The sequence below is a fragment of the Vidua macroura genome, chromosome 27 (assembly GCF_024509145.1).
Source record: "Vidua macroura isolate BioBank_ID:100142 chromosome 27, ASM2450914v1, whole genome shotgun sequence".
NCBI classification, from domain to species: Eukaryota; Metazoa; Chordata; class Aves; order Passeriformes; family Viduidae; genus Vidua; species Vidua macroura.
This window is the reverse complement of record NC_071597.1, coordinates 479,964-505,484: the sequence shown is the minus strand read 5'-3', so window position 1 is coordinate 505,484 and position 25,521 is coordinate 479,964. Positions and strand designations below refer to the sequence as shown.

Here is a 25,521-nt window from a genome sequence, read left to right as displayed (position 1 = left end):
CTGCCCCAACATGTGCGGGGGGCACGCCCCTGCCCATGGCTCCAGGATGGCTGCAGGATCCCACCCCTCCTAGGGCAGATGCTCTGGGGCATCTCCACACCCACTGGCACTTTGGGGACAGCCAGATCAGACAGCAGGAACATTCCTGTGACCCGCAGCAGATCTGACTGGGAGCCACGATGTGGTGTCCAAGCTCAGCACAGCCAAACCCCCATCCTAGGCACGGGGCTGGAGCCAAGGCCTGTCACTGATTGTCTCCTGCTCTGGCAGCAGCTGCAGCAGGCTGGGGGCTCTGTGGCCCCCAGCCTCATCCCATGAGCCACCCCAGCCCCATTGCCCTCGGGAAGTGCACCGGGTTCTGCTGGGGCTGCCCGGAAAGCAGCTGTTGTTTTGCTCGTTGCTGGTCCTGGCACGGGCTGTGGCAGGAAGCAGATCCATTTCCCTGAGCACCGGGGTTGGCTGCGGCCACAGCGCCGAGCTCAGGCAGGATGTCCCCCCCAGTCCCGCTTCCCAGGCCAGCTCCTGCTGCTTTGTCCCCGCTTGCTCCTGTCCCGAGCATGGCACACGAACCTCAGTATCCTGCCGTGCTCTGTGGCAGCCTGGGCCCACGTCCAGGCAAAGCAGGTGCCAAGCATGGGAATGAGCTCCCCAGGATCACTCTGCCCCATGGAGGGACTCGCCATGGGCTCACAGAGGGCGAGGGCTGCGCCTTCCCCCGGCTGCCCCAGGGGCCGTCCCCAGCCGACACAAGAACAGGCTCAGGGCAGCACGGGGCTGCAGGGGTTACTTTATTCTTTGCTTTGGTCTATACAAAAACAACTTACAGAAATAATAAAATCTTCCATTCCTGACCCACACTCCAGTAACTGTCCATCCCTTTCCAGCCGGAGTGTTAAACCACCATCAGATCTAAAGCCTCTTTTAAAAAATGCGTTAGATAAGGGAGGAGGGGACGGAAACACACCACTCACCAAAGAGAAGGGAAATGGGTTAAAATGTGCAACAAAGATCAGTACAAGGACACAGTTCCTAATGCTGGAATCACTCCTCTATGGGGACTGGCAGGACAGGGACACAAAGTCAGCTCCCAGCGGCTGATGGGAAAGAATTAAACCTCAGACACCCCGAAGGTCCTGAGACATGGACCCTTTGTTTTCAGCAAACTCTGGATTGGCCTGATTCAGTTGGAGTTTGCAGGAAGCAAAGGGTTTTTCCATGTCAGATTCCTCTCCTAGAACACTAACACGCAGAACAAATCGTGGGGAAGTTAGAAAGCACAAACTTAAAGACGGCAAAAGCCGTTGGCACCATATTAAAAATAAAAAAGAAATATATATTCATAGAAAAGACTATTTTGCCAATGAAAGATCACTAACGGTGCAAGGTTTGTGTTTTAAAGCTTCAGAAACAGTATCTTGGATGCTGGATGTGGCAGTAGGTGCTCGAAGCAGTCCCAGGAGGAAGGACCTTCTCCACAGACCCACAGCGAAGAAAACAAATCGAAAAATAAAACCTCTCGTGGGAATGGAAAAGTTTTGTCTTCTCAGGCACTTCTGTCTCCCAAGTCCTTCTCACGAATGCTCAGCTCTGGGGCCACCTTCTTCTGCATGGAGAGAACACCTGCAATGGCAGAGAACTCCTGTCATCCACCGAGGGGAGACTTGGGAAGAGACCAGAGTGCAGGACACCCTGGGCCCACAGCTGACGGTGACATTGATCCATGGCAGCTCCAGGGACCCCGTGGTGGCACCAGGGACCCCCCAGCACGGCAGGTGCCACCAGCCAGCCCTGCCTCCCCGGAGCCCACGTGCCAGGTGTGCTGGCAGGTACCTGGTGTGGGGCTGCGGGCGGGTTAGGCGAGCATGTGGTCAGCGAAGGGCGCTCGGACGCCGTCGCTGTAGGCATCCATGGGGTAGTCCCCGTCCATGTCCATGTGCATGTCCATGGGGTCCAGGGGGATGTCACCCGAGTACATGGGGCGGTAACCAGGGTCCAGCTCTGCAGGGAAGGGATGTGGCAACCTCAGCTCCCATCAGATCTCAGCCGCCTCCTTGTCCCCCCATCCAGGGCAACACGTGACACGGTGGTGCTGTAAAAGGGCCCCACCGTCCCCTAGCCCAAGGGCACGAGCTGTGTGTGCTCCCTGAGAGCTGCGTGTGCTCACTGTGCACCCCCAATCCCCACAAGGCTGGGCTGGCACTTGACAGCCACCTGAAAAAGGCTTTAAAACCAGCCTGGCTTAGTGACACGAGGCAAGTGCCCCTCCAGAACCCAGCCCATGGGGACCCTGCAAGGAGGGCTGGTGCCATACTCACCATCTGAGTAGGGCTCGTTGATGGGGATCATGCTCTGAGCCTACGGAAGAAGATGGCACAGTTGAAGGGACTGATGTTCACGATGCTCAGGGGCCATGGGGTGGCAAGCCCTGTCCCAGGTGGTGCCATGACCCAGGAGCTGAGGCCACAGCCCATCTGCCTCCCACCTCCCACTGTCTGACAGTCGCTCCCGTCTGAGCTCTGGTTGGAGGTGCTGGCAACAGCTTTTGGAAGCAGCACAGAGCCATCCCCTGACGCCCTGGTTTCCCCAGGGAAAAGATCTGCTTGGGATGCTCACCGCTTCCCAGGCTGCCGGGTCATGCTTGAAGAGGGAGTTGGTGAGCTCCACGGAGACACGTTTCCTGTAGTCAGGATTCTTGTCCTCCGAGATGCGGAAGAGCACGGCGGCCGCGTAGGTGGCTGTAGGGATGGCAGCAGCCTCAGCTCCTGCTGCCGTGCAGCATCAGAGCCCCAGAAGCCCCAGCTGGGACAGGGCCAGGAGAGTCCCCAGCACAGCCCCCGGCGTGGCAGCACTCACCTGTCCCCTCATTCCGGGAGTGCAGCAGCTCCATCAGGGGAGCCGAGGCCCCCTCGGCATCGATGGCATCTGCTGCCTCCTTGTCCTGGGCCAGCTCGCACAGCACGCCGGCTGCCACGCGCTGGATGTTCTCCACCGGCGAGTACAGGAGCTGTCAGGAGAGATCAGCGGCCGTGTGAAGCAGCCAGCAAGGAGCCCCTGTGCTCTGGGCATGTCCTGATGCATGGGGCCACCAGCCCAGGGCTGCAGCGGCCCGTGCAGGCCGGGCAGGAGGTGGCCCAGAGCAGCCCCTGTGTCCCCACAGCCCTGACCTGCACGAAGAGAGGGATGGTGTTGAGGCGGAAGATCTCCATGCGGTTCATGGGGTCCCGGGCCAGGATGTGCAGTGCACCCGTGCAACCCTCCACAATCTCTTCCATCTTCACTCCATCCTGCCAGGGAACAAGAGCTCAGCCAGGGCCCTCACACACCGGGGCACGGCCACCTGAAGTGTGGGCACAGGGTACCCCCAGGGGCAGGCTGGGTTCTGGGGTGCCAGGCTGTGCTGGGAGCAGGGCAAAGGGGTGGGGACTCACCGTGTAGGGCTGTTGTGTGCCAGCGGCCGCGTGTCGCTGGGCGTCCTGGTGAGCCTTGACCAGCAGCTGGACCAGGCGGGGGATGACGGCGGCCTCCTGCAGCGGGGCGTGGTTGGCCGGACACAGGGCCAGGTTGCGGATCAGGCCTATGGTAGCCTGGAGGAGGGGAGGAGGAAGGAGCCATTTGTCTCAACTGTGGATCAGAACAGCATGTGTTCCACAAGAGACCCACTGGCTGCACCCCTCCCCATGTGTCCCACCCCATCCCCTCTGTTGTGCGCGCTGACTCAGCTCCCCCTGCCCTGGATCCATCCTCTCCCCAAGCTGAGCATCAATTCCAATGAGCAGCAGGCATGAGCCTCTTCCCTCATCAGCTGCTGTCAAGGACATGACCCAACAGGAGCAGGGCTGTGGCAGCAGCAGCCACCATCACTCTGTGCACAGCACCAGCTGCTGACGCTCTCAGCAGCCCATCCCACCAGAGAACAGCAGGCAGGAGCTCGCTCCAGCCCGAGCACCGGCCTCCTCCTGCCCACAAGGCCCCTCTGGCCCCTTACCTTAACCAGTGGCCACTGGTTGGGCTGGTTGAGGAGCTTGACAATGGCGGGGATGCCGTAGTTGAGGCGCACCGAGTTCTGGGCCATCTCGGCCTCGGGGTGCCGGCTGGTGAGGTGCCGCAGGGCGCAGACGGCCGGCTCGGTGATGTCCTCCTTGTCACCCGCCCGCAGAATGGTGTGGATCAGGGCCTCCACCCCGTTTGACTGCGTCACCAGTGTCTTGTTCTTGCTGTTGTTGCAGGTCAGGTTGGAGAGGGTGCCAGTGGCACAGGTCAGCACATTCACGTCATCAGAGCTCAGCTGGTTCACCAGGATCTTGAGGACGCCGTCCAGGCCCTCCTGCAGGAGTGGGGATGGGAGGTGGGAGCAGCACACACAGCCAGACCCAAGTTCCAGCGCCACATTCAGCCCCACATGCCCCTAGCAGGCAGTGATGAGGGGGCCACTGTGTTCCTGACTCCCACACAGCTCCTCTTCCATTCCCCCACGGCCCCTTTTCCATCCCCCACAGCTGGAGCTGCTCCTCCACGGTGAGCCCCAGCCACTCTAACATGTGCAGTTTCACTCAGAGTTTAATGTCTCCTGCTGGAATCACACTTCCGATGCCCCTGCCAGCACTCCCCACACGGTGATGGAGTGACCCCAGTCCTGGCTGTGCTGGCCAGCAGCCAGCAGCAGGTCAGGAAGGAGTTAAAGCACCATGGCCACATCCTCCTTCAACCCTTCAGTCATCAGAGCCAGGGACGGTTCCATGACAGCCAAAATAGTTTCCAGGCTGCATCAGAGCTAATCCGCATGGAGCAGCCCCAGCAGATGGGGAAACTCATCAGGAGGCAGCAAAGGGCTGGGAGAGCAGACCCGGAGCAGGGCTGGGGTCACCTCTGCACCGGCTGCAGGGCACAACAGCCTTGGCAGCAGCTCTGCCAGCAGCTCCCCCAGGAGCGGGGCGGGCAGCCAGCCCAGGACAGGCTGATGGGGCTCCCGAGCCAGAGCAAACTCTGGTGGCACCCGCTGAGTGACCGCGGTGGCCTCGGCCCAGCACTGGGGACACGCAGGAGTGCTGGCAGCCAGCTGGCATGGGCAAGGCCACAGGCAGTGAGCAGCACCCCGGGATGCAGGGCAAGCCCTGCTGCTGGGTAACTGGGGCACAGCAGGGCATCCCCTCACCCTGCCAGGCACAAGCACTGCTGCAGCTCAGGGAACAGGGAACACGAGGCTTTGGGCTCAGCCTGGCATGAGCCACCCAGCACCTGGCACGGACACGGCTCCAAAACGTGGCACTGAAGCACAAACAGGGGTCCTGCAGACTCACCTGTTTGGTTGCCACGTCAGAAAGGTTCCTCAGGGTCCACAGGCAGTTCTGGACCAACCTGGGGCTGGAGCTGGTCAGGTGCTTGCCCAGTGCCTGCATGCCACCTGCAGGGAAGGGGACAGTCCTGTGAGTAGCCCTGGCCATGCCAGCAGGGGAAGAAGTGAGCAGCAGCAGGGCTGTGTGGGCTGGGCATCGGCCAATGCTCCTGCACACAGAGCAGCCTCATGGCTCAGCAGAGGCCAAATGTGGTGTGTGAAGAGCTCTTGGACAGCCAGGATGGATCCTGCCCACACACAGTGCCAGGAACATGCCTAAGTGGCCTTCAGAGCAGGAATCCAGGCCAGCACAGGCTTCACTTGGCTGTGCAGACCTCTGCCCGTCTCACAGACTTGTGGGAGGACGTGCCCTCACCCCTATCACCCTGACACCACCATTCATCCTCCTCCTGTGGCTCTGCCCCAGCCTCTCTTACCAGCCTCAACGATGGCAGGTTTGTTGCTGGGACACACCGACAGCACCTTGAGCACGCGGCTCGTGGTCCAGAGCAGCTTCTCGTAGTTGTAGCTGCGCATGATCTGCACCAGGGCCTGGGGTCCTCCGTTGGCCAAAATAATCAGCTGCAAGACAGAATCCCAGAATGGTGTGGGTTGGAACGGACCTTAAACACCATCCAGTTCCATCCTCCACCACAGGCAGCAGCACATTCCACTAGACAAGGTGGCTCCAAGCCCTGTCCAACCTGATCCTGAACACTTCCAGGGATGGGGCATTAAAAATGTAGAGTTGGGGTGTGGCAGCCCTGGGCTGCTGGGACCCCCTTTCAGATTCCCCAGCTCATGCCAAGACACAAGCCAGCAGGAGCTCCAGCCCCTTAGCATGCAGGAATGCTCTGGTCACATCACCAGGGACACACGAGATGGTGGGGTCTCCACTGCTGCCTCCTGCACACCTGTGAGGTGCAAAGTTGGGCAACCACCCCGCTCCTGCCTTCCCCACGTCTCTGTCAGTCTGGGATCCCCAGCCCACCTTGCTTTCCTGGTTCCCATAAGCCAGGAGCTGGAGGCAGTCAGTGGTGATGGCCAGGAACTTGGGGTTGTTCTTGTTCAGCAGGGGAACCATCTTCTGCAGCCCGTCGGCCAAACGCACGGCCATCTTGGCCCCCTCCTGGTACAGCAGCAGGTTGTGCAGGGTGGTGATGGCGTAGAAGAGAACGGACTCGACGGGTGAGCTGTGGGAGGGCAGCACACACCACGTCAGGGCAGGAACTGCACTCACCTGGCTGCAGTAGAGCCCCTGGGGCTGCCCCGAGCCCAGCAACCTTCAGCACAGCCTCAGGGAACGGACACCTCAGAGCCTGAGCCCCATCTCTGTGGCCAGGGCAGTGTGGGTGAGGTAGCCACTCCCCTCCTCCTGCCCCCACGCAGGCTCCATACACAGCAAACCCCAGGGGTTTTCACAGCTTCACAGTCTCCCGTTGCTTTGGTGAGCAGGAGGACCCACACTGAGGGCAGCATGAGCCCTCCCCTCCTCTGCCCCCAGCCCAGGAGGGGCTGCCAGGCTCTGCCATCCCCCCGGAGTCCCCACCACCGTGTACCTCAGCATCCTGACGAGGGCCGGGATGCCACCAGACTTGAAGATGGAGAGCAGGCCCTCGCGGTGGTGCGAGAGGTTGTGCAGGATGCTGGTGGTGCAGCGGGCGGTGTCCAGGTCGCTGGTGCTCTGCATGGTGCGGACCACGGCCGCCACGATCTGCGGCGACTGCATCAGCGCGCGGCGCGACGCCTCCTTCTTGGAGAGCTGGTTGACGATCATGGCTGCCTTGCTGACAACCACCTGGAGGGAGAGGAGCCGGCGTCTGGGAAGGGGTCCCGCAGCAAGGACAGGATGTGAGGTGACATGGCTGGGCAGGGGTGGGCTCTGTCCTGGGGCAGGGCGGAGGCAACCAGGAGTTTGGCCAAGAGGAAGGAGACGTGGCCACAGAACCGCACAGGGACAGGAGCCCATCGGTGCAGCAGAGACAAGCACAGCAAACATAGCTCCTTACCGGGTCCTCATCATTGAGCAGCTTGGTGAGCTCTGGGATGGCACGTGTGGCCAGCTCGGCGTCATCCTGGTAGTTGATAAGGTGCACGATGGCTGACTTCAGCATCTGGGAGGGCTCTGCCAGGCGCTGCACATTGGTCTGCTGCCCCTCCAGCTGGGTGGTGATGAGAAGTGAGCGGTCCTCCACCGTCTCGGGGTACATGGCGGCCCGGACACGCTGGGCACGGGTCATGGCCAGCTGAGCCTCCATGTCTGCTGCAGGGGGGGACAGGGAGGCAGCGTAAGGCTCCCTCCAAGGAGCGCTCCCAGCCCTGCTTCCCAAACCCAACGAGATGAGCAAGAGCTTAGCACAGCAGCACCAGCCACGTCAGCAGTCCCCGCACACTCTGCACAGAGCTGGAGCTTCAAAGCGTAAACAGATCCAGCAGCACAGAGATAAGACAACACTCAATTAGGCAGCATGATGGGGTAGCTGTCACACAAGGCCCATTAATTAAAAAATTAAGGATATTTGCAACTTGGGACTAGCTGGCACTGGAAAAGAGGAGAACACTGAGGCCTTCCCCATCGAACATGCTGAGGTGTGATATTGCAGTGGCTACCCATGGTCCCCACCTTTGCAGCACAAGGACTACACAGGGTCCTGTAGGGAGTTCTGATCCCCATGGGAGCTGCCAATAAACCTTCTGGAGCCTACTGCTGGCAGGGAACTGCAGAGGCAAGCAGAGCAAACCAGCCCCCTTTGAGGGGATAAAGCTGGGAGAAGCATCTCCTTCACTCCAGGCTGCGGCTCCGCATCGTCCTCGCCTCAGCAGGAGAAGCCGTGGCACTGGCACGGTGTTACGGCACGCGCTGGCAGCTCTGGCAGCCACGCTGGGACAGGTTTCCCAGCAGGCAGACAGGCAGTAGAGCAGGTGGCAGATCCGGGATCAGCTGTTCCCTTCCCAAGCCAACCCCCTGGCGCGCTCGGATGTGTGCGCAGCTCAGCACCAGCGCAGGCTGACCGCGCGCCGCCCCCGCACAGGAGCCTCTCGGCGCTGGGGAGGACAGGAGGGAGCATATTTTAGGCAGCAACAACTCCCGGGGTGTGGAAGCCAGCATGGAGGAGTAACCAGAAGCAGCGTGGCTGCGGGGGAGGAAGAGGAAGGCAGGAGCTGAGCAGCTGAGCCTGCGGATGTGCCGGGCCTCACAGCCCCTTACCTTGCGCTTGGCTCTGGGCCTGGCTCCCTCCCTGGCAGTAACTCGTGGTGGTTGTCTTCTTGATGGTGTACTGCTTCCCATACACCTCATCATCATCCCCGAGGCACTTGCTGCTGACGGAGGGCACCTGCGTGTTGACGCCGGAGTGGATTCCGGAGTCGTAGGTGTAGGTCTGCTGCCACTCCGTCACCTTGATGGGCTGCTCCATCATGTTCATCACCTCCATGGCTGCTCTGCGGGGTGGGCAGGGCAGACGTTACACCTCCAGGAGAGCCCAGGTAGCCGCAGGACCCTCCTGCTCCTCTCCTGCCCCTGAATGGCACAGCAGGCCCCGCAGAAGGAGCCGATCCCTATCTGCCCTCCTCCCCCACTGGAGATGAAAGGCGGCACCGGGATGACGAACCCAAAGCTCAGCACTTTGTTGCTCGTGTTCAGACATGAACCGCGGCTGCGTCTCGCAGCGCTGTGTCTCACCACTGCCACGGCCAAGGTGTGGGCAGGCTCTGCCCCGCACACTGGGACACCACAAGCTCCAGGGTCCCTGGCTGCCCATGAGCTTTTTTAAGACCCTTTCCAGAGACACAACCTGCAAAGAGCTGGGGACATGCCAGGAGCTCCGAGCTCCATATGGCTGGAGCGCCAAGCATAAAATGAACCTTTTTAGAAGCTTCCCGGGACACTCCTAAAGCACCTAAAAATAAGCAGGCAAAGCCACTGGCTCAGCTCTCCCATGAGTGCTCAGCACCACAGGCGCCCACGGTGTGGTGTGGGGCTGGGCACTCCCCACTCAGTGCCAGGACAGGGCAGCCCGGCACATCCCAACACTCAGGACAAACCAGCCAAGGTTGCTGGGAGCAGGGCTGGGATTTCCTTGTCTTTAATTTGGAGATACAGGGGGAGGGAGGATGGCTCATGGATTAATGCCTGAGCTCACTCAGGGCTGTGAGTCACCAGCCCTGCATCCAGGCCCCCGGCAGGACCAGGAGGGACGGAGGCAGGAGGGGAGGGAGGGTTGCAGGCAGGCAGGGAAGGAGGGATGGAGACAGCACCCGCCCAGCCCTCCGCTGAGCCATCAGCCAGAATTCCTATCCCTTCCCGGCCGCGCAGGAGTGGAATGAGTCAGAGTTTCAGAGGCGATAAGCAGCGAAGGGAGCAGCTGCCGCCCGGCATACCTGGGCGCAGCAGCACCCATTTCCAAACAGCCTAATTACCACCTGCACCGGCCCCGATTCCTGCGCCGGGCTGGACCGGGGCGGCCGCGCACCCCTGGCCCCGCTCCAGCCGCCAGCACAGCGCGGGACCCGCAGGGACCGGCCGGGCAGGGGCGGCAGCCTCGGGCCCCAGCACCCTCCTGGGGCAGCGAGGACACGGAGTTGAGCCCCCCGCCAGGCCGGCGGCTGAGTCAGGGCGTCGGGTGGTGGCCGAGGACGCGGCTCCGCGGGGCGTCCCGGCGGGGCACGGCGCGCACGGGCTCGGCGCGGCTCGTCCCACCGCTGCCGGCCGTTCCCAAGGAGCGGCCGAGCCCCCGCCAGCTGCACAGCCCGGCGCTCGCAGGGAGGAATCCCAAGCCCTCATTCCCGGGAGCAGCGGGAAACAGGAGCCCGCCACGCTGGTCCCCCCGGCTGGGGGCATCCCGCAACCCCCGCGCCCAGCCCCAGCCCCAGCCGCCTTCCCGGAGCCGCGGCACGGCGCTGCTCCTGCCAATCCGATTTTTTTTTTTTGAGCTGTCAAGCAGCGCTGGCAGACCCAGAGCAGCTATAATGGGTTGTGCATAATGCACGGTGGTCAGGCAACGGAGGACGGCGGAGGCAGAGCCTTCCCAGGGCGGGTAGGAGCTGGGATGTCGGATCACTGGGGCAGGACAGTGTGTGACACACGGTGCCAGGGGCGAGAGGAGAGACAGCTCTGCTCCCCACCCCGCGTCGCAGCAGGGATGGGCCGTGAGAGCCCCGGAGCCGAGCTGGGAGTGCCGCGGTGCCGCACACCCGCACTTGGGCGCTGCTGCGTCGGTATTTGGGAGGGCAAGTCCTTTAGCTGGGTCATCCTGGCCGCGGTGGGAGAGTCTCCAAATTGTGTTGGGAAACTCACGAGAAGCAATAGTCATGCCTTACAAAGTGTGGAAGTGGTAGGCAGGAGAGGGCTCTGTGGCACCGGCAGGGCACGTCACCGTGGCGCTGGGTGAGCTGGCACCCATCCCACCCCTGGCAGCAGGGCCCCAACACCCCACACAAACACTGGAAAGCTGCCCTGGACAAGGTGGGCAGGGGGAGAGCAGAGCTGAGGGCAGTACAGATCAACGACCAGGGCCAGGGCAAGACAGATCTGGCAGGGGCTGATGCTGCTGCACCACTGTTGAGCAGTGACATCCACTCCACAATTTAGAGGCATCAGACAGGCACTTAATTTTCCAAACCTCCAGGAGCTGGGCTCAGACACCGTACAGAGCCCTGCATTATGCATGAGCCACCCCTTCTGTCTGCACCACAGCACCCAGGGACATCAAAAGCCAGCACAGCTCCTCGAGCTCAGACACGAGCTCTGGTGACCGGCCCCAGACGAGCTCCAAGCAGGAGAGCAGGACCAGGAGCCCCACAGAAGGGACACGGGCACCTGTCCTTCCTCTGAGCATCCCCCCAACAGCATCTGCTCATGGCCACAGGGGCCAGCGAGGCCAACAGCACCTGAGGTGACAGGGCCAGTGGAGCAAATGCCAGACGCTCCTACAGTGAGCAGTGACATTTTCTGAACCCTGTGTCAAGCGTGCCCTGCTCATCACTCTGTGAAGGGCAGACACTGACAAGCTTCTCCTCCGTCCTCCACAGCCTGGCTCTGTCCTCAGGTGTCCTCTCTCCTCCTCAGCAGGATCAGCAGGAGAGGGGCAGCAGGGTGCTGGTTACACCTGGGTTCACCTTACCAGGAGCCATTTCCTGGCAATGTTTCCAGGGAAGTGCTGTAGGAAAGGACCCTCACGCAGGAGGGAGAAGCAGGGTGTTGTTTGGGGCACATGTGAAAATACCCACACTGAAGGGTCAGCCACGAGCATGGGGCACGTCTGGATGGGCTCCACCTGAGGCCTGTGGGCAGGATGATTGCTGCTGAGCCCAGCCCTTACCTTCCCCCACCAAGCTGGTGGAGTGGGAAGGGGAGAACAGCGAGGGCAGAACCGTGCCACCCAGCCTCACCTGAGCCCCACTCCACACAAACCTAGACCCCAGGGAAACAAGACTTGCTCTTGGGAACAGTGAGAAATCCCCCAGGAAACAGTGAGGCAGCTGTGGGGGACTGTTCAGAGGGGACAGCAGGTTTGGGGAGAACCTCCAGCCTGCTCCTGCACCACAATGGGGAAGGGGCCAAGACACCTGAGGGGCTTCAGCCATGGGATGCAGGACGGGCAGAGTCCTCATTCACCCAAGCAGGGCAGTGCCAGGAAAAGGTTAATCCCTCTCCCACCACTTCCCTCAGCCAGGAAGGCAGAGGAAGCTCCCGCAGGCTGTCGGGCACCGGCCAGCAGCTCATCCGCCCCCGGAGCCATTTGATCAGCGTCCAAGCAGCACCGGCCCCCCGGGACACCGTCTGCGGAGGAAGTCTCTGGCAAACATGCAGCCCCAGGCCTGACTAGCCCTTCTCACCAGCTGCTGTGAAGCCTTCAGCCTCACCAGGCAGGACACAGCCAGCAGACACGGCTGAGCTGCCCGGATCAGCGGCAGGAAAGCAGCGAGTGCTGCTTCATGCAGAAATATCTTCTGCTCAGGGGCTTCTTGGGGAGCAGAAATATCTACTGCTCAGGAGCAGCAGCAATCCCTGGGGTGAGCAGCAGTGATCCCCAGTGTGGGGTCACCCCAAGGGGAGTAGGTGGGGGGCACAGGGCACCCTCACAAGCCCCAGGCAGGGGCTACACTAGACCAGGCACCAGGTCTCAGGGTCAGTGGGTGTGAGGGGGCAGCCTGAGCTCATCACATGCAGGTCCAGCCTGCCCTCAGCCCAGCATGCAGCAGTGTGGGTGCCAGCAGGGGGCTGCAAGAGCCCCCCAGAGCCCCACCCTCACTCACATCCTCCAGGAGCAAAGGGCAACAGCGCTGGGGGGGCCCCTCATGCAGCCACAGCCTGTGAGGGGCTGAGCTCAGCGGTGGGAGCGTGCGAGTGGCTGCAATTACAGTCGCCAAGGCTTTTAAGGAAAGGGAAGAGGCAGTTAAGGCAATTCAATAAATGCAGCACAAGAAAAGACTCTATTTTAGAAGCACTTACACTACACACAAGCCATCTCCGGTCCCCCCCCTTCCTGGAGCAGCCGGGGATTAGCAACTGCCCGCTCAGACAGCCCTGGCCTGGACAGCCACAGCACAGAGTCTTCCCACAGACAAGGACACCCAGAGCTCTGTGCACCCTGCAGAGCTGCACCTCCAAGTCCCCCAACACCCACAACCCCTGCCCAAAGGTGCTCTGAAGTGACACCAAGGGCTGACGAAGCTGGGGCAGCCGCTAACGAAGGCCCCGCAGACGCTGAACAAAAGCTTCAGTGGTTTTGAAGAGGATCCTCAGGAACACGCAGCGGGAGCAGGCAGAGAAAGGAGCTTGTCAAGACCTCACCAGCATCAATGGGAAGCGTTTGAGTTAGATCCCAGCACCAGGAGCCCTTTCAATGGGGCTTTACAGGGAAGATGAGTGGAAGAATTCAAAGGGGAACGAGAGCAGCTTGAAGTTTAATGAGGAGGAGACAGCGGCGGGGGATCAGCCTCTCGTTAGAGCAGGCAAAACCACTGGCCTGGCCTTGCACACAAAGGAGCCCATGGCCTTTTTGTATGGTCCAGAAGGGCTCCCAGCTGCCCCACCAGCTCTGACAACTTCAGGGCACTCAGTGGGGTGTGGGGAGCTTCAGATTCAGGCTCCTTCACTGGAGGGGGCTCCAAACCATTTTCATATTTCAGCCACCATGATTTTGCTACATTTGAGCTGCTGAATGTCTCATGCAAAGCTCCAGCTCCTCTTGCTGGGGATGCTGCATCCCCCTGAGCACCAGACCAGGCTCCGGCAGCAGAGCGGCCCCAGAACGCAGCAACTCTGCCACGACCTGCTGCGCTCAGCTGATGCTCTCCATCAACACAGACCGTGTCCCCGAAATGCCTCGCCTGCACCTGAATTAACAGCTCCTGACAGCTCCAGCACATGCCAGGCCCAGGCTGTGATGTTTTGGCACTTCACATCACAAACCGACACAGTATTATCCATCAAGTGCTCTCCCGCTGCAAGTGCATGCACAGCACTGAGCCTGACACCACCCCCTGCTCCTATGCAGGGGCACGGCCCACAGCAGGACCCTCAGCCCAGGGAAAGCTTTCCCAGGGACAACCACCTGCCAAAGACCTGCTGTGGGGTCTCTGGCAGCGTATCCACCCCTCCACATCACTAGCTGTTGACACAGACACCTCCACCTGCAGAGGCACCAGGTCAGGAGGACCCACATGGGCTCATCCCCTCCTCAGAGTTTGCTGATCTCATTAGAATCATGTCCAGGAAAGATGGGAATTTGCCACTTGTCCATGGAAATGAGAACTGGCATGGTGAGATTAATCACAATTACTCTATCTGGATAAAAAAAAAATCAAAAATCATTATATTGTTTCAATGAGCACAAAGAACAAGTTGTTCTTTAAGAACACTGTAATTGCAGGCTCTGGACCTTGCTGGCTGCCCCCAGCTCCAGCCACGGTGTCCAGGACACAGGGTTTGCCACCTCGCCCTGCCAGAGGAGCTGGGGCAGTGAGGAGGGGCACAGAGGTGCTGAGCCCCGGCTTAATTTCTCCATCCAGTTGCATTACAGCTGCAAAGTTCAGACGCTTCACAAGAAATTATCACCAACAGCCGTCAGCACCCGGCCTGTCGGAGCAAGTTAATGATTTGTCACCAGGGCTCTGCCCGCGCGTCACCGCGATTACGGCAGGCTCTGCCAGCAGCCAAAGGTCTCTCCCCCCACACAGAGGAACACGCTTTTCATCCAGACCTACCCCCAAAAGCCACACGGGACCCCAGCGCACTCACCCACGGGGTCTGTGCCCCAGCACCGGGGCAGCCCCCCGGGAGGGCACGGCCACCGTCAGCCCCTGCCAGGTCTGACCAGCCAAGCGTGGGATATTGGGCAAACACCGAGCATTCCGCCTCCACCCCGCCAGAAGCTCCGGCTCTGGGAAGGAGGCCGACGACTCGCCGGGAACAGACAGCGCAGATGTCACGGGCTGCCCGACAAGCCCCGGCAGCCGCGGTACGAGGATCCTGCCCTGTTTCCAAAGCGATTCCGGAGCCGAGAGTCCTAAGGCGTGCCAGGATGCCTCCAGGCCCGCCAGCAGCCGCCGCAGAACCCATCGCGGATGGTGGATTTAGAAGGGTATTTCAAACCTCTGCTTAAATAGAAACATCTTCACCTCCCCCCCAGCTCCGCGCAGCCATCGACAAACCGGGTGTGGCTGCAAAGCCAGCTCTGTTTAAGCGCAGACACGGTGTTGAGGTCAAGTTTTAAGCCTTTTTGGAGTGGGAGTACCTGCACCTTCCCACGCCCTTGTCCACCACTTGGTCAAGTATGTCCATGAGCAAAGAGGGATAAAAACAACCCCCCCAGAGCAGAGAACACGATTCAAGGCACCAATGCAGCCCTGGTGTCCTCCCGAGCTGCCATCCCCAGCCATTTCCATTCAAAAAGACCCACCTGAGACACCCCACGGGACTAAGACTGACCACGTACCCCCAGCCCTGGGCGATGCTGGTGCCCACACACCCTGTCTAGGTGGGGAAACACCAACTGAACTCGGAGGTAGACTTGTACTGCTGTAATAGATACTACATTTCTTTTTAACTCCTGTTAATTAGAAGCCAGTATAATTTAAACCTTCAAAACCAGCACAAGCGTCGGTACAGATGCTGCAATTAAAGTTCTTCAAGTTTTCTGTGCAGAGGCTCTGCTCCCGCAGCCTGCGGAGCGGGGCCAAGGGCAGCTTCGCTCCCAGGCTCTGCCATCTGCGAGCGGCAGCGCGCCCGGCAAAAGCGCCGTCTTAAATCCCGGAGATCTGGAAGTGTGATAAAAAGCCAAATCCCATCAAGCGCTCCCACACCAAACCACAGTCTTGAAGGGAAGCCGTCCTCCCAGGAACGGGCTGAGCTGCAGGAGCCGTGCAGCTGTACCGCAGTGCCTGCCCGGCCGCGAGGGCTGAGTAAGGGTTTCAGGTGGGGGAAACAAAGGGGTGAGTTAATGGGATTAGGGCAGCGCCGAATGGCACTCTGAAATGCGGCACCAGGACCAGAGGGGACATCCCCCGCGGCCCCCGGCTGCAGCCCGGCCACGATTCAGCCGCGCTGCCCCGGAGGCTCCAGGCACGGTGCACGAACTACTCGCACACCCGGCCCCAGGAGACCCCTCCCAGCAGCCCAGCTCGGCCCCCCACCCCCTCCCGGGGATGAGCGCGCTTCCTGGAGCCGGCAAGGACACGGCACATCGCCCAGACAATAGACGAACGCCATTGTCTGAGGGAGGGCCCCGCACGGCCGCCCCACCTTTCCCCAGCGCCCTGAGCCCCGGGGACCCACGTCTGTCCCTGCTCCCGCACGGCAGCCACAGCGCAAGGAGGGAGCACAATCCTCAGCCACCGCTGCCAGGAGCTCTGTGCGTCCCCGTCCTGATGGCCAACTTGTTTAAGCCAAATTAGCAGTAAAATGGGTTTTTCATGACACTTCATGGAAATCCTCCAAAACAATGAGTGATAACAGGCTTCAGATGTGCAAACGCAGTTCCAGTTGGTGCCCTGCACCCTTCCAGCCACCTCCGACACCGACAAGGACACAGGCAGAAATGAACCCCTGTAATTTTCTCATCCCTGTTTCCGGCTGGGCCGGACACTCCGAGAGCGGAGCCTGGAGCAGCCCCCGCAGACACTGCACCTGCCCTGGATGCGGCTGACAGCCCGGAGCAAACGCCCCCGGCAGCGCTCCAGCCCCATCCCCGCGGCAGCTGGCAGGGACACGCTGCGCCCCCGGCTCCCCACCAGCCGATGGCACACGGACACCAGAGCTGCGAGCTGGTCGGGGCTGGCACCAGCGCCAAAACCAGCACGACGTGGGCTGGAGCAGGAGGTGAAGCGACTGAGGGGCTGTGTCACGGGGCGTCCCCAGCCCCCACCACCCTTCTGGTATGGGGAAGCTGACAAGGGAACATGAAACCAGAGACAGGACTCACCCAGGCACCCCTGTTGGGGTTACAGGGAAGCCGGGGGTGCAGGAACTTCCAGCCTGGCTGGAGAGGGTGCAGGCTGATGCCCTCACACTCGGGCAGGCACAACGGTGGCGCAGGTCACCCTGTCCCAGCCCCAGCAGCAGCCGAGCCCTCCTGAGCGTTCACGCTCCTCTCCCAGCACACGTCGCCCCACGTTGCTCGTATGACAGCCCACGTTTGCCTTCTCCGGGCAACTCCCAGCAACATTTCAGCGTTATCCTTTCATCTGTGCTGTAAACCTGATTAATTAAGCTAATCACTCAGCTAACGCAATTAGAGCGCTCTCTCCTCTCTAAACATCAGACAAACAGCCAAGTTTCGCTCCCCCCGCCGATTCGCGGTGCGGATGTCCGCTGGCAGGGGCTCAGCTGGGACCCCCCCCGTGAGCACTGTGCCCAGCACCCCTCACCCGCGGGGGGCTGGCTGGGTGATGTCAGGTCACCCGCATCCCTCTCAGCCCCCAGCCCTCACAGGCCAGGTGGCGGGCGAAGGGCAGCCCCGGCCCCGCGGGTAGGGACGGCGATGCCCAAGCGATCCGAGGCGGCCTCGAGAGCAGCACGCGGTGTCCCCAGGTGTGACTCTGGGCACGGAGCAGCCCGGTTTGCGTAAGAGCCGTGCCAGGGCCTCGCCCGCTCAGCGGCAGCTCCGGGCGGGGCCGGGGACAGAGTCACCGCCTCGCACAGGAGCGCGGAGCCGCGACTCCCGAAACTGGCTCCCGCGACACTGGGAAGGGGCCGGGACAGCCCGGCTGCCCATGGGGGAAGCCTCGGGGACCCGCCCAGCTGGTGCCGCGCAGGACCGGCCGAGCTCACAGGCAGCACACGGGGAGCCCTGCCCCAGACGACGGCAGCGGGGCCGAGCCGGGACGCCCGGTGCTGCCCGGCCCGGACGCAGGTCCTCCCCGCCCCGAGAGCGGCCGCTCCCCAGCGCCGCACGGCGGAGTCCCCACGGCTCCGGTGCAGCCCAGCCCGGAACGACGGACGGCCACGGACCTGGCCCCGTCCCGGCCGCCCCAACTCTGCTCACCGGCCCGCTCCCCGCCGCGACCTCCGCCAGCCCGGTCCTCCGGACCCGTCTCCGCTCACCGGAGTGAGCCCTGCCCGGTTCAGCCGGCCTATTGCCGCCCACCGCCGCTCTCCCATGCCCGATGCTCCCTGACTCGGCTCCACTCACCGTCGCTCCCCGTGCCCGGTGCCCCGCCCCGCTCACCGTCGCTCCCCGTGCCCGGTGCGCCAGTTCCGCTCACCGCCGCTCTCCGCCGCCCGCCCGTGCCCGGTGCCCCGGCCCCGCTCACCGCCGCTCTCCGCCGCCCGCCCGTGCCCGGTGCCCCGGCCCCGCTCACCGCCGCTCTCCGCCGCCCGCCCGTGCCCGGTGCCCCGGCCCCGCTCACCGCCGCTCTCCGCCGCCCGCCCGTGCCCGGTGCCCCGGCCCCGCTCACCGCCGCTCTCCGCCGCCCGCCCGTGCCCGGTGCCCCGGCCCCGCTCTCCGCCGCTCTCCGCCGCCCGCCCGCTCCTGCCCGAACAAAAGGCGAGCAGCGCCCCGCGCACCGCCCCGCCCGCCGCACGCCCCGCCCCCGCGCCGCCCCTCCGCCATTGGATGCCCCGCACGCCCATCAAGCCCTGGGCCCGCCGGGCCCCGCCCCCGCCGAACGTGTTTATTCTCTCCCCATTGGCGGGGGCGCGGCCGCCCCGCCCCCCTCCCGCAGGTGATTGGACAGCGGGGCGGGGCGGGCGGGGCGCGACCACGAGGGGACCACCTGGGTGACGTCAGTGGGCGCGGCCAGGTGGGGCCGGGACCCGCCCCTGGGCAGGGCCGGGGGCGCGGGGACCCCCCCGGGCCGTGCGGGGTCCCCCCGGGCCGTGCGGGGTCCCCCGGGCCGTGCGGGGACCCCCGGGCCGTGCGGGGTCCCCCGGGCCGTGCGGGATCCCCCCGGGCCGTGCGGGGACCCCCGGGCCGTGCGGGGTCCCCCCGGGCCGTGCGGGATCCCCCCGGGCCGTGCGGGGTCCCCCCGGGCCGTGCGGGATCCCCCGGGCCGTGCGGGGTCCCCCGGGCCGTGCGGGATCCCCCCGGGCCGTGCGGGATCCCCCCGGGCCGTGCAGGAGCGCGGGGGCGACCGGAAGCGGCGTTCGGGAAGGGCTCGGGGCTGCTGGCGCCGCGTCAGCCCGGTCCCCGCCGGACCGGTCCGGCCGGGTGCTGCTGCCGCGTCCCGGGCGAAGCCGCCGTCACCCAGTGCCCGAGTCATCCATGGGATACGTCCCAGCCCACCTCGGGACCCCCAGGTGTGGGGAGCAGGAGGATTCTGTCCCGGTGAGGATGAGGAGGGAGCATCCTGCACCCCCGCTGCCCGCACGGTTCCCTGCTACGTCTGGCAGCGAGCGCTTCCAGGCGGGGATTCTCAGCTCCGAAGGGAGGTGAGAGACAGAGCTTCCACCGCCCCTGCAAGAAGAAGGGAATTCATGGCTGAGCGCCGAGCGGGAGATCCGGAGCGCAGCGAGAGCTCTCGGCACAAGGAAATGGGCGCACGGCACAGCACGGCACGACATGGCAGGGCAGGGCAGAGCGCGGCTGAGGCGTCAGCCAGAAATCTCATTCACGCTCCCCTTTCGGTCAAGGTCGAGGGAAGCGCGACGATGCCTCCACCATGTAACCCATCGCTTCCTGCAGCCTCGCTCCTGCATCCCACCTCCATGTCCCCAGCCAGTCACTCTGCATCCCACCTCTGCACCCCTGGCACTGCCCCGCACTCCCAGGCGTGATGGATGCAGCCTGCACATCCAGCGGCTCAGGTGGGAGCAGGGAAGGGACCCCGGGCACCCCAGCTCACAGCTGCAAGGGGCTTTGCCTGGTGCCAGTAGATCGGTGGGAGCAAGGAGCTGTCTTCTCCCCGTGCGTGTGGGGCTGGGGAGGGGACACGGTGCCCAGGTGTGTGTCAGAGCGGGGCGGAGGCCCCGTGGGCCCAGTGCCACCCTCGCCCAGCTGTTGGGAAGATCCGCAGGCCTTTGTCCCCTAGGCTGCGGTGCCAGCGCTGGGCTGAGTGCTCTCCGCTCATCCGTTCGCGAGTGCCGCTGGCCACACCCCACCAGGCTGGGACTCCCCTCCCGAGGTGGCTGTGACCCATCCGTGACAAACCCAACTCCTCCCAAGTGACAGGACAGCCCAGTCCCGGCGCAGGGGTGCAGTGGGTGCTCCCTCCCAGCACTGCCTGCCCGAGCCCTGAGCTTTGCCCACGGGTCTGGGGGCTCAGCCCCTGCCCCCCGCCCAGTGCCCTGCAGAGCTGGAAAAGCCTCGGTGAACAGGGGCTCCAGGCGGGGCAGGGTGGGGTGCTGGCAGCCTCTTGCCACCCTTTTCCTTCCATTCCCATCCCTTCCCTCCCCCGGGGCCAACGCTGTGATTCAGCCTCTCAGTTTCAGTCCTCGTAGCCAATTTCCATGCGGAGCGGGAGGGAACGCGGCAGGGAGGAGTGAGCGGCCACACTCTGCCCGACGCCTCGTGCCTAGGACTGGCACAGGTTTGTCAGCACCAACAGAGACCCCCGGTGGGCCCCAAAACGCCCTGATGCAGGCAGGAGGAGGTCATCCCACCCTGCCATCCCCACCTTCATCGGGGGATGCAGGCTGCACCCTCCGATCCAGGAGCAGTGTCACAGTGTTGCACCCCAAAACAACCATCAGCTCGTGGATATTACATCCCAAAGACCCACATGGGGTAGGACATGCTGCCCTCCAGCCCCCTGCAGCTCCCCCTCACACCTCACCTGACAGCCTCAATGAGGGGGTCATGGATCCCATTTGGGGTCCCCCTCATGGAACCCAGAACCTCACAGGAGCCTGGCTGCCCTCGTGGCCTCCATAGGTCCCCAGCCCCACAAGTTCCCCCAGGTCATCTCTGGGGACATCCAGGCCTGAAGCCATCCCTTCCTCTCCCACAGCAGGGCCTCTCCTACCCTGAGCTCCTGGATCCCACGGCAGCAGTACATGGACGGTGGAGGCAGCCATGAAAAGACCAGTCTGGATTTTATTAAAAGTTCAGCACCAGTAAATATATAAAAAGAGCAACTGTGCAAGAGGGGGAATCTTAAATTAATGGAGCTTAAGGCTACAGAGGGCTGGTGTGGCAAAAATTCAAGGCACGGGCAGGGAATGGGCACCACCTCAGCAGGCTGCAGTGACACAGGGACGTGGCACACCGGGAGCCCCCTGTAGCACCAGTCCAAGGGGACCTGGGCTATGGGAGCTGGCAGATTGCTTGGGAGGCTTGAGGAAGAGGAGCAGGAGCCTTGGGAGCCTCAGGAAGGGGCAGGACCAGCTCCAGCAGCATTGTGCCTTGCTCTCAAAGTAGGGGTAGCCCTTCAAGCCCCTCAAGACAACATAGGGGTCGATCCTGGTGCATAATCCACAGATTCTGGGGAGCAGCTGAGGGACACAGGAAACCCCAGTGCTGTGGGGCATCACTGCTGGTCAGGGCTCCTGGGGCATTGGGGGTGGGGGTAGCCCAGGCTCCTGGGCAGGCAGGGATGTTCAGGGATGCTGGTGTTCCACTGATGGGAATTGGGCTGTGCCAGGACAGCAGACATCCAGGTGGCAACAGCAGCCCTGCTGCAGGATGCTAGGCAGGACTGGCCCCTCCCCGTGAGTCTGAGTTTCTACCGGTGGCTGGGAGGAGCTCAAAGCCCGATGTCCCCAAGATGGCATCACAGAGCCACCACCATCCAGCTCAGTTGGTGCTGGCTCCCCCTTCACCTGGCTCATCATAGGATCTCTGCAAACAAGGAGAGTTTGGTGGCACCAGGGGTGTGGGCAGCAGAGCCTCTGACCCTACAGCACAACCCCCAGCCCTGGTATCAGGAACCTTGGTCATCTTTGTCTCCTTTGGTCTTGGGTTCCTGCCACCACTCTGCGAAGAAGCCCTCCTCGTAGTCACCTTCGCCCTCGAATTCGCCATCGGAGGGCAGGTCCAGCACCTCTGGCCCCTCACCACCATCCACCTCCATCTGCAGCACAGGAGGGCAGGAGGAGGCACAGGGGCTCGGCAGCCTCATCTGCAGTCTCTGCTCCAGGGCAGCTTTGGGGGGTCAGACCCCCCAGTCTCAGGAAGGTCCCTGCAGCACCCACACACACCACCCAGCACCCCCAAAAGCACCATCTGCACCCCGTGTCAGGTACCTCATCATCATCATCCTGCAGGTACTGCCGGGCGAATTCCAGCATCTTCTTCTGAGCGGCCGTCTGGTTGTGGTAGCGCACGGCCTCCTGGGCAGAGAGGGGCTGGGTCAGCTCCTCTCTGGGCGGCGCAGGGCCGCAGGACGGGGGGCTGGGGGGTCCTCACCGGCCGCGGCTCGAAGTCCTCCTCGCGCAGGCGCCAGCGCTCGCGGTGGAAGCGGTAGTAGACCAGGTTCTGCTGCATCACGGTGTCGCCCGGGTCGAAGAGCATGTAGCTGGAGACGCTGCGCACCGCGTCCTGCACATCGTTCACTGCGGGGAGCAGCGCCAGCTGACACGGGGGTGACACCCCTCCCCGGGCCCACAGCACCCCAGGGTGCCCCAGGGCACAGCCCCGCGCTCCCACCGGCACTCACGCTTGTAGTAAGCGAACTGCAGGTAGTGGTACATGGTGGCCACAAACTTCTCCACGAAGTAGCCACCCACGTTGGGGGTGAGCTCGGTCTCGCAGTCCACCTTGCATTGCAGCACGCTGACAAAGTGGTCTGGGGGGAGATGTCGGGTGTTGCACCCCTGATCACCTCCCCAAGTCTGCCGTCCCCCAGCCCCCCACTACCTGCGATGGCAGGGTAGAAGTCCTTGAACTCCTGGAGCTCATAGGCGCCCTCGCAGCCGGCCAGACAATCTTCGTACGCCTTGTAGTACTCGGCCAGTGCCTGCTCCATGTCGGCTGCACTGCTCCGGAAATCCCCGCTGTTGTACAGCTTCACTGACCGCACAAATATCGGCTGCGAGGACCACTGCTTAGTGAGGGAGAGCTGCTTCCCTCGGGGCTTGGCAGCACCAGCTGTGCTTCGAGCCCTGGGGAGCCCCTCTCCTGCCCCAGCCCCATCCCCTCCTTACCTCATAGGGCTGAGCTTCCAGGTCGACCAGGTATTCATCCACATCCAGCAGCGTCCTGTAGTAGTTCAGGTACCTCAAGGTCATCTCATGCTTGGGGTTCTTCTGCAGGAAGGTGTGGGCAGCAGACACCGCTTTCTCAATCTTATTTGACTGTGGAGGGAGGAGGAGCCGGTGCAGAGACCTGCTGCAGGGCAGCCTGAGCCAACGCTGCAGCCAAGGGGGCCTCAGCACCCAGCCAGACCCCTGGGCTGCAGGACAGAGGGGTGATCCTTGTGGGGAACAGCCCTGAACCCATGCTGCACAATCGTCCACTAGCAGTGATGAACAGACAGGGTCTGGGAACATGGACATTGCTGGTAACTCCAGCCACACCAACCTCCTGGCTGTGCCCATGGTGGGCACAGGGACAGCTCAGCCTCTCATGACCCTCACATCCAGCCAGGAGTGATCCACGTGGTGTCCACGTGGTGTGGGTTTGACCCACACATCCGCTCTTCTCCAGCACTGCCATCAGACCTGGCTGCCGCCCCTGCTGCTTTATGGGCTCTCAGGTTGCAGCTTCAGAGGAGTGAGCAGGGAGGGAGGGTGGTTTGAACGACCCATCCATGAAATGGGTTTGGGCCAGAGCAGCAAGAGGAAAAGGCATTAAGGATGAAGCCAGGCAGTCCTGGTCACTGCCAGGTGAGTTGGGCTGCAGCGCTGAGCGCTAAAACAGCACCCGCAGTGGCAGGTGGCCAGGGACCAGCACCCTGACCAGAGGACTGTCCCCTGCCTGAGGCACGCTGGCCAACACTTGGGCACCCGAGGGGGATGCCTTATGAAACCTCCCTCCACAAAACGTCCCTCCACGTCTGCACTGTGAAGCTGAGCAAGTCCTTCTTTCTTATGGAGCATCCAGACACGTGTCCCATCACAATCACAGAGGCACTGGACCCTCCAGCTCAGGACCCTCAAGCTGGGGCTCTCCACGCCCTGTGTGCTCTCTCCAGGCAATGCTCTTCCTGTCCAGGGAGACCTTGGGGCACCGGGGCAAGACAAGGTGGGGGAGAGGGACGCAACCACAGGGGGCCCCCCAGTTGTCCTGCCTGATGTGTCCCAGATGATGCTGACGTGCCACGGCTCAGGGGCAGTATGGAGGAGCTGGCGGGGGATACCAGATGGGGAGTGAAGGAAAGGGGAAGCACCTGACAGCAGGGTGCAGGATGGACTGGGGCAGGGTTCAGGGAGAGCAGAGATAAACGGGAGTGGTGTTCAGGGTGAGCAGATCAGAGGGTGCAGGCTGACAGTGCAGGATGAGGGCACAGGATGGGGATGCAGAATGGGGGTGTCAAAGAGGACCGATAGGATGAGTGGCACGGGATGAGACACACGGGAAGGGGTGTGAACAATCAGGGGGCAGAGTGGAGGGGTGCAGGATGGAGGGGAAAGATCAGTGGTGCAGGATAGAAGAGCAAGACCCCCCCACCCCTGACCCCTGCCATTTGCAGCGCCTCACCTTGAAGAGCGCGTAGTGCAGGTACTGGTAGGGCTGGCGGCGCTGGAAGTCGCGCAGGGTCTGCGCCGGCGGGTAGCGCAGCTGGAACACGGGCAGCTCCCGCTTGCAGGCGCGCAGGCAGCCGGCGCGGAGCAGCAGCCGCCCGAAGAGCCGCAGCTCCCGCTCCCACTCCCACGCGGGGTCCCGCTCCCCGCGGGGCTCCTCGGCCCGATCCTCCCCGGCGGGGGGCTCCCCGGCGCAGCGGCGGTGGCAATGCGCCTCGCTGTCCCGCAGCAGCCTGTGGAGCCGCAGACTGGCCTCCAGCCCCTGAGCGCTCTCCGCCCATTGCGCGTCCGCGTACTGCTCCAGCGCCCGCTCGTAGGCGCTCTGCAGCGGCTCCAGCGCGGCCGCGGGGAACCCGCGCACGCTGTACTGCTCGTACTGCGCCGCGCACAGCCCCGCCGCCAGCACCGCCAGCAGCACCGCCGGCAGAGGCCGCGGTACCGGCACCGGCACCGCGCCGCCCATGCCCGCCGCCGCGCACTGCCCGCGCACCGCCCCGCGCAGCGCTCCGCGCCGGGCCCCGCGCAGGGGGCGGGCGCGGGGGCGGGCGGTGCGTGAGGCCGCGCAGGGTCTTAGTGCGGCTCCGCCGGCCCCGCGGGGCGCGCAGGGCTGCGCGGGGTGCGCACCACGGAGCCTCAGCAGCACCGCGCGCGGGCGGGCTCTCCAGGCCGGCGGTGCCCGGAGGTGTCCCCGCCGCTGGCCGGTGCCAAGCCCGAGGCCACACGCCCTGTGCCGTGCCAGGGCTCGGCCCCAGAGCTGTCCCGTGCCAGGCCTCGGCACGGCCACACTGGCCCCGGCCCAAACCCAACGCTGTGTCGCTGTCTGGACGGTGGCACTGAGGGATGTCACAGCGCGGGGCAGGAGCCAGGACGCCGCTGAGGTTTCTCCCTGCGGACCAGAGGCTGCTGGCCGTGCCCAGTGCCACACACGGCTGTGGTGCCACCACCCGTGTCAGCACTCACTGGCGCAGTGAGGCCGTGCCCAGCGCCATCGGGAGAGCCACGTGTCCCCCCAGGCTGCTCCGAGCAGCGCTGAAGGCGCTCGGCCCGGTGTGGTGTGTGTTGGGGGGCTGCACAGCACCCCGGGGCTGAGCTGGGGGAGCTGAGGGTGCTTTGCTGGAGCTGTTGC

The 25,521-nt window shown here is 63.4% G+C and overlaps 2 protein-coding genes and 1 long non-coding RNA gene across 5 annotated transcripts; 1 reads left to right on the top strand and 2 right to left on the bottom strand.

Annotated features, from left to right (window-relative positions):
* Positions 1–758: 758 nt before the first annotated feature.
* JUP (junction plakoglobin) lies at positions 759–18,111 on the bottom strand. Of its 3 annotated transcripts, none has more exons than XM_054000287.1 (15): positions 18,041–18,111; positions 8,541–8,773; positions 7,342–7,595; positions 6,892–7,130; positions 6,324–6,525; positions 5,770–5,914; positions 5,298–5,401; positions 3,986–4,324; positions 3,429–3,584; positions 3,165–3,284; positions 2,854–3,004; positions 2,614–2,735; positions 2,316–2,355; positions 1,831–1,998; positions 759–1,620 (listed from the first exon to the last, which is right to left on the bottom strand). In XM_054000287.1, exons 2-14 carry the CDS (start codon positions 8,764–8,766, stop codon positions 1,853–1,855), a joined length of 2,244 nt encoding a protein of 747 aa, XP_053856262.1. In that variant the 5' UTR covers positions 8,767–8,773; positions 18,041–18,111; the 3' UTR covers positions 759–1,620; positions 1,831–1,852. The 3 variants fall into 3 exon arrangements, with proteins under 3 accessions (XP_053856262.1, XP_053856263.1, XP_053856264.1); XM_054000288.1 differs by lacking the exon at positions 18,041–18,111 and adding an exon at positions 17,968–17,985; XM_054000289.1 differs by lacking the exon at positions 18,041–18,111 and having other exon boundaries at positions 7,342–7,592.
* A 733-nt stretch (positions 18,112–18,844) lies between these two features.
* Positions 18,845–20,857, top strand: LOC128819837 (uncharacterized). Its single transcript, XR_008440765.1, has 2 exons — positions 18,845–19,580; positions 20,723–20,857. It is a non-coding gene; the product is annotated as an uncharacterized LOC128819837 (long non-coding RNA).
* On the bottom strand, positions 20,789–24,858 carry P3H4 (prolyl 3-hydroxylase family member 4 (inactive)). Its single transcript, XM_054000223.1, has 8 exons — positions 24,352–24,858; positions 22,857–23,006; positions 22,570–22,741; positions 22,370–22,498; positions 22,120–22,265; positions 21,957–22,043; positions 21,643–21,784; positions 20,789–21,552 (listed from the first exon to the last, which is right to left on the bottom strand). Exons 1-8 carry the CDS (start codon positions 24,856–24,858, stop codon positions 21,542–21,544), a joined length of 1,344 nt encoding a protein of 447 aa, XP_053856198.1. The 3' UTR covers positions 20,789–21,541.
* Between the last annotated feature and the right edge of the window lie 663 nt (positions 24,859–25,521).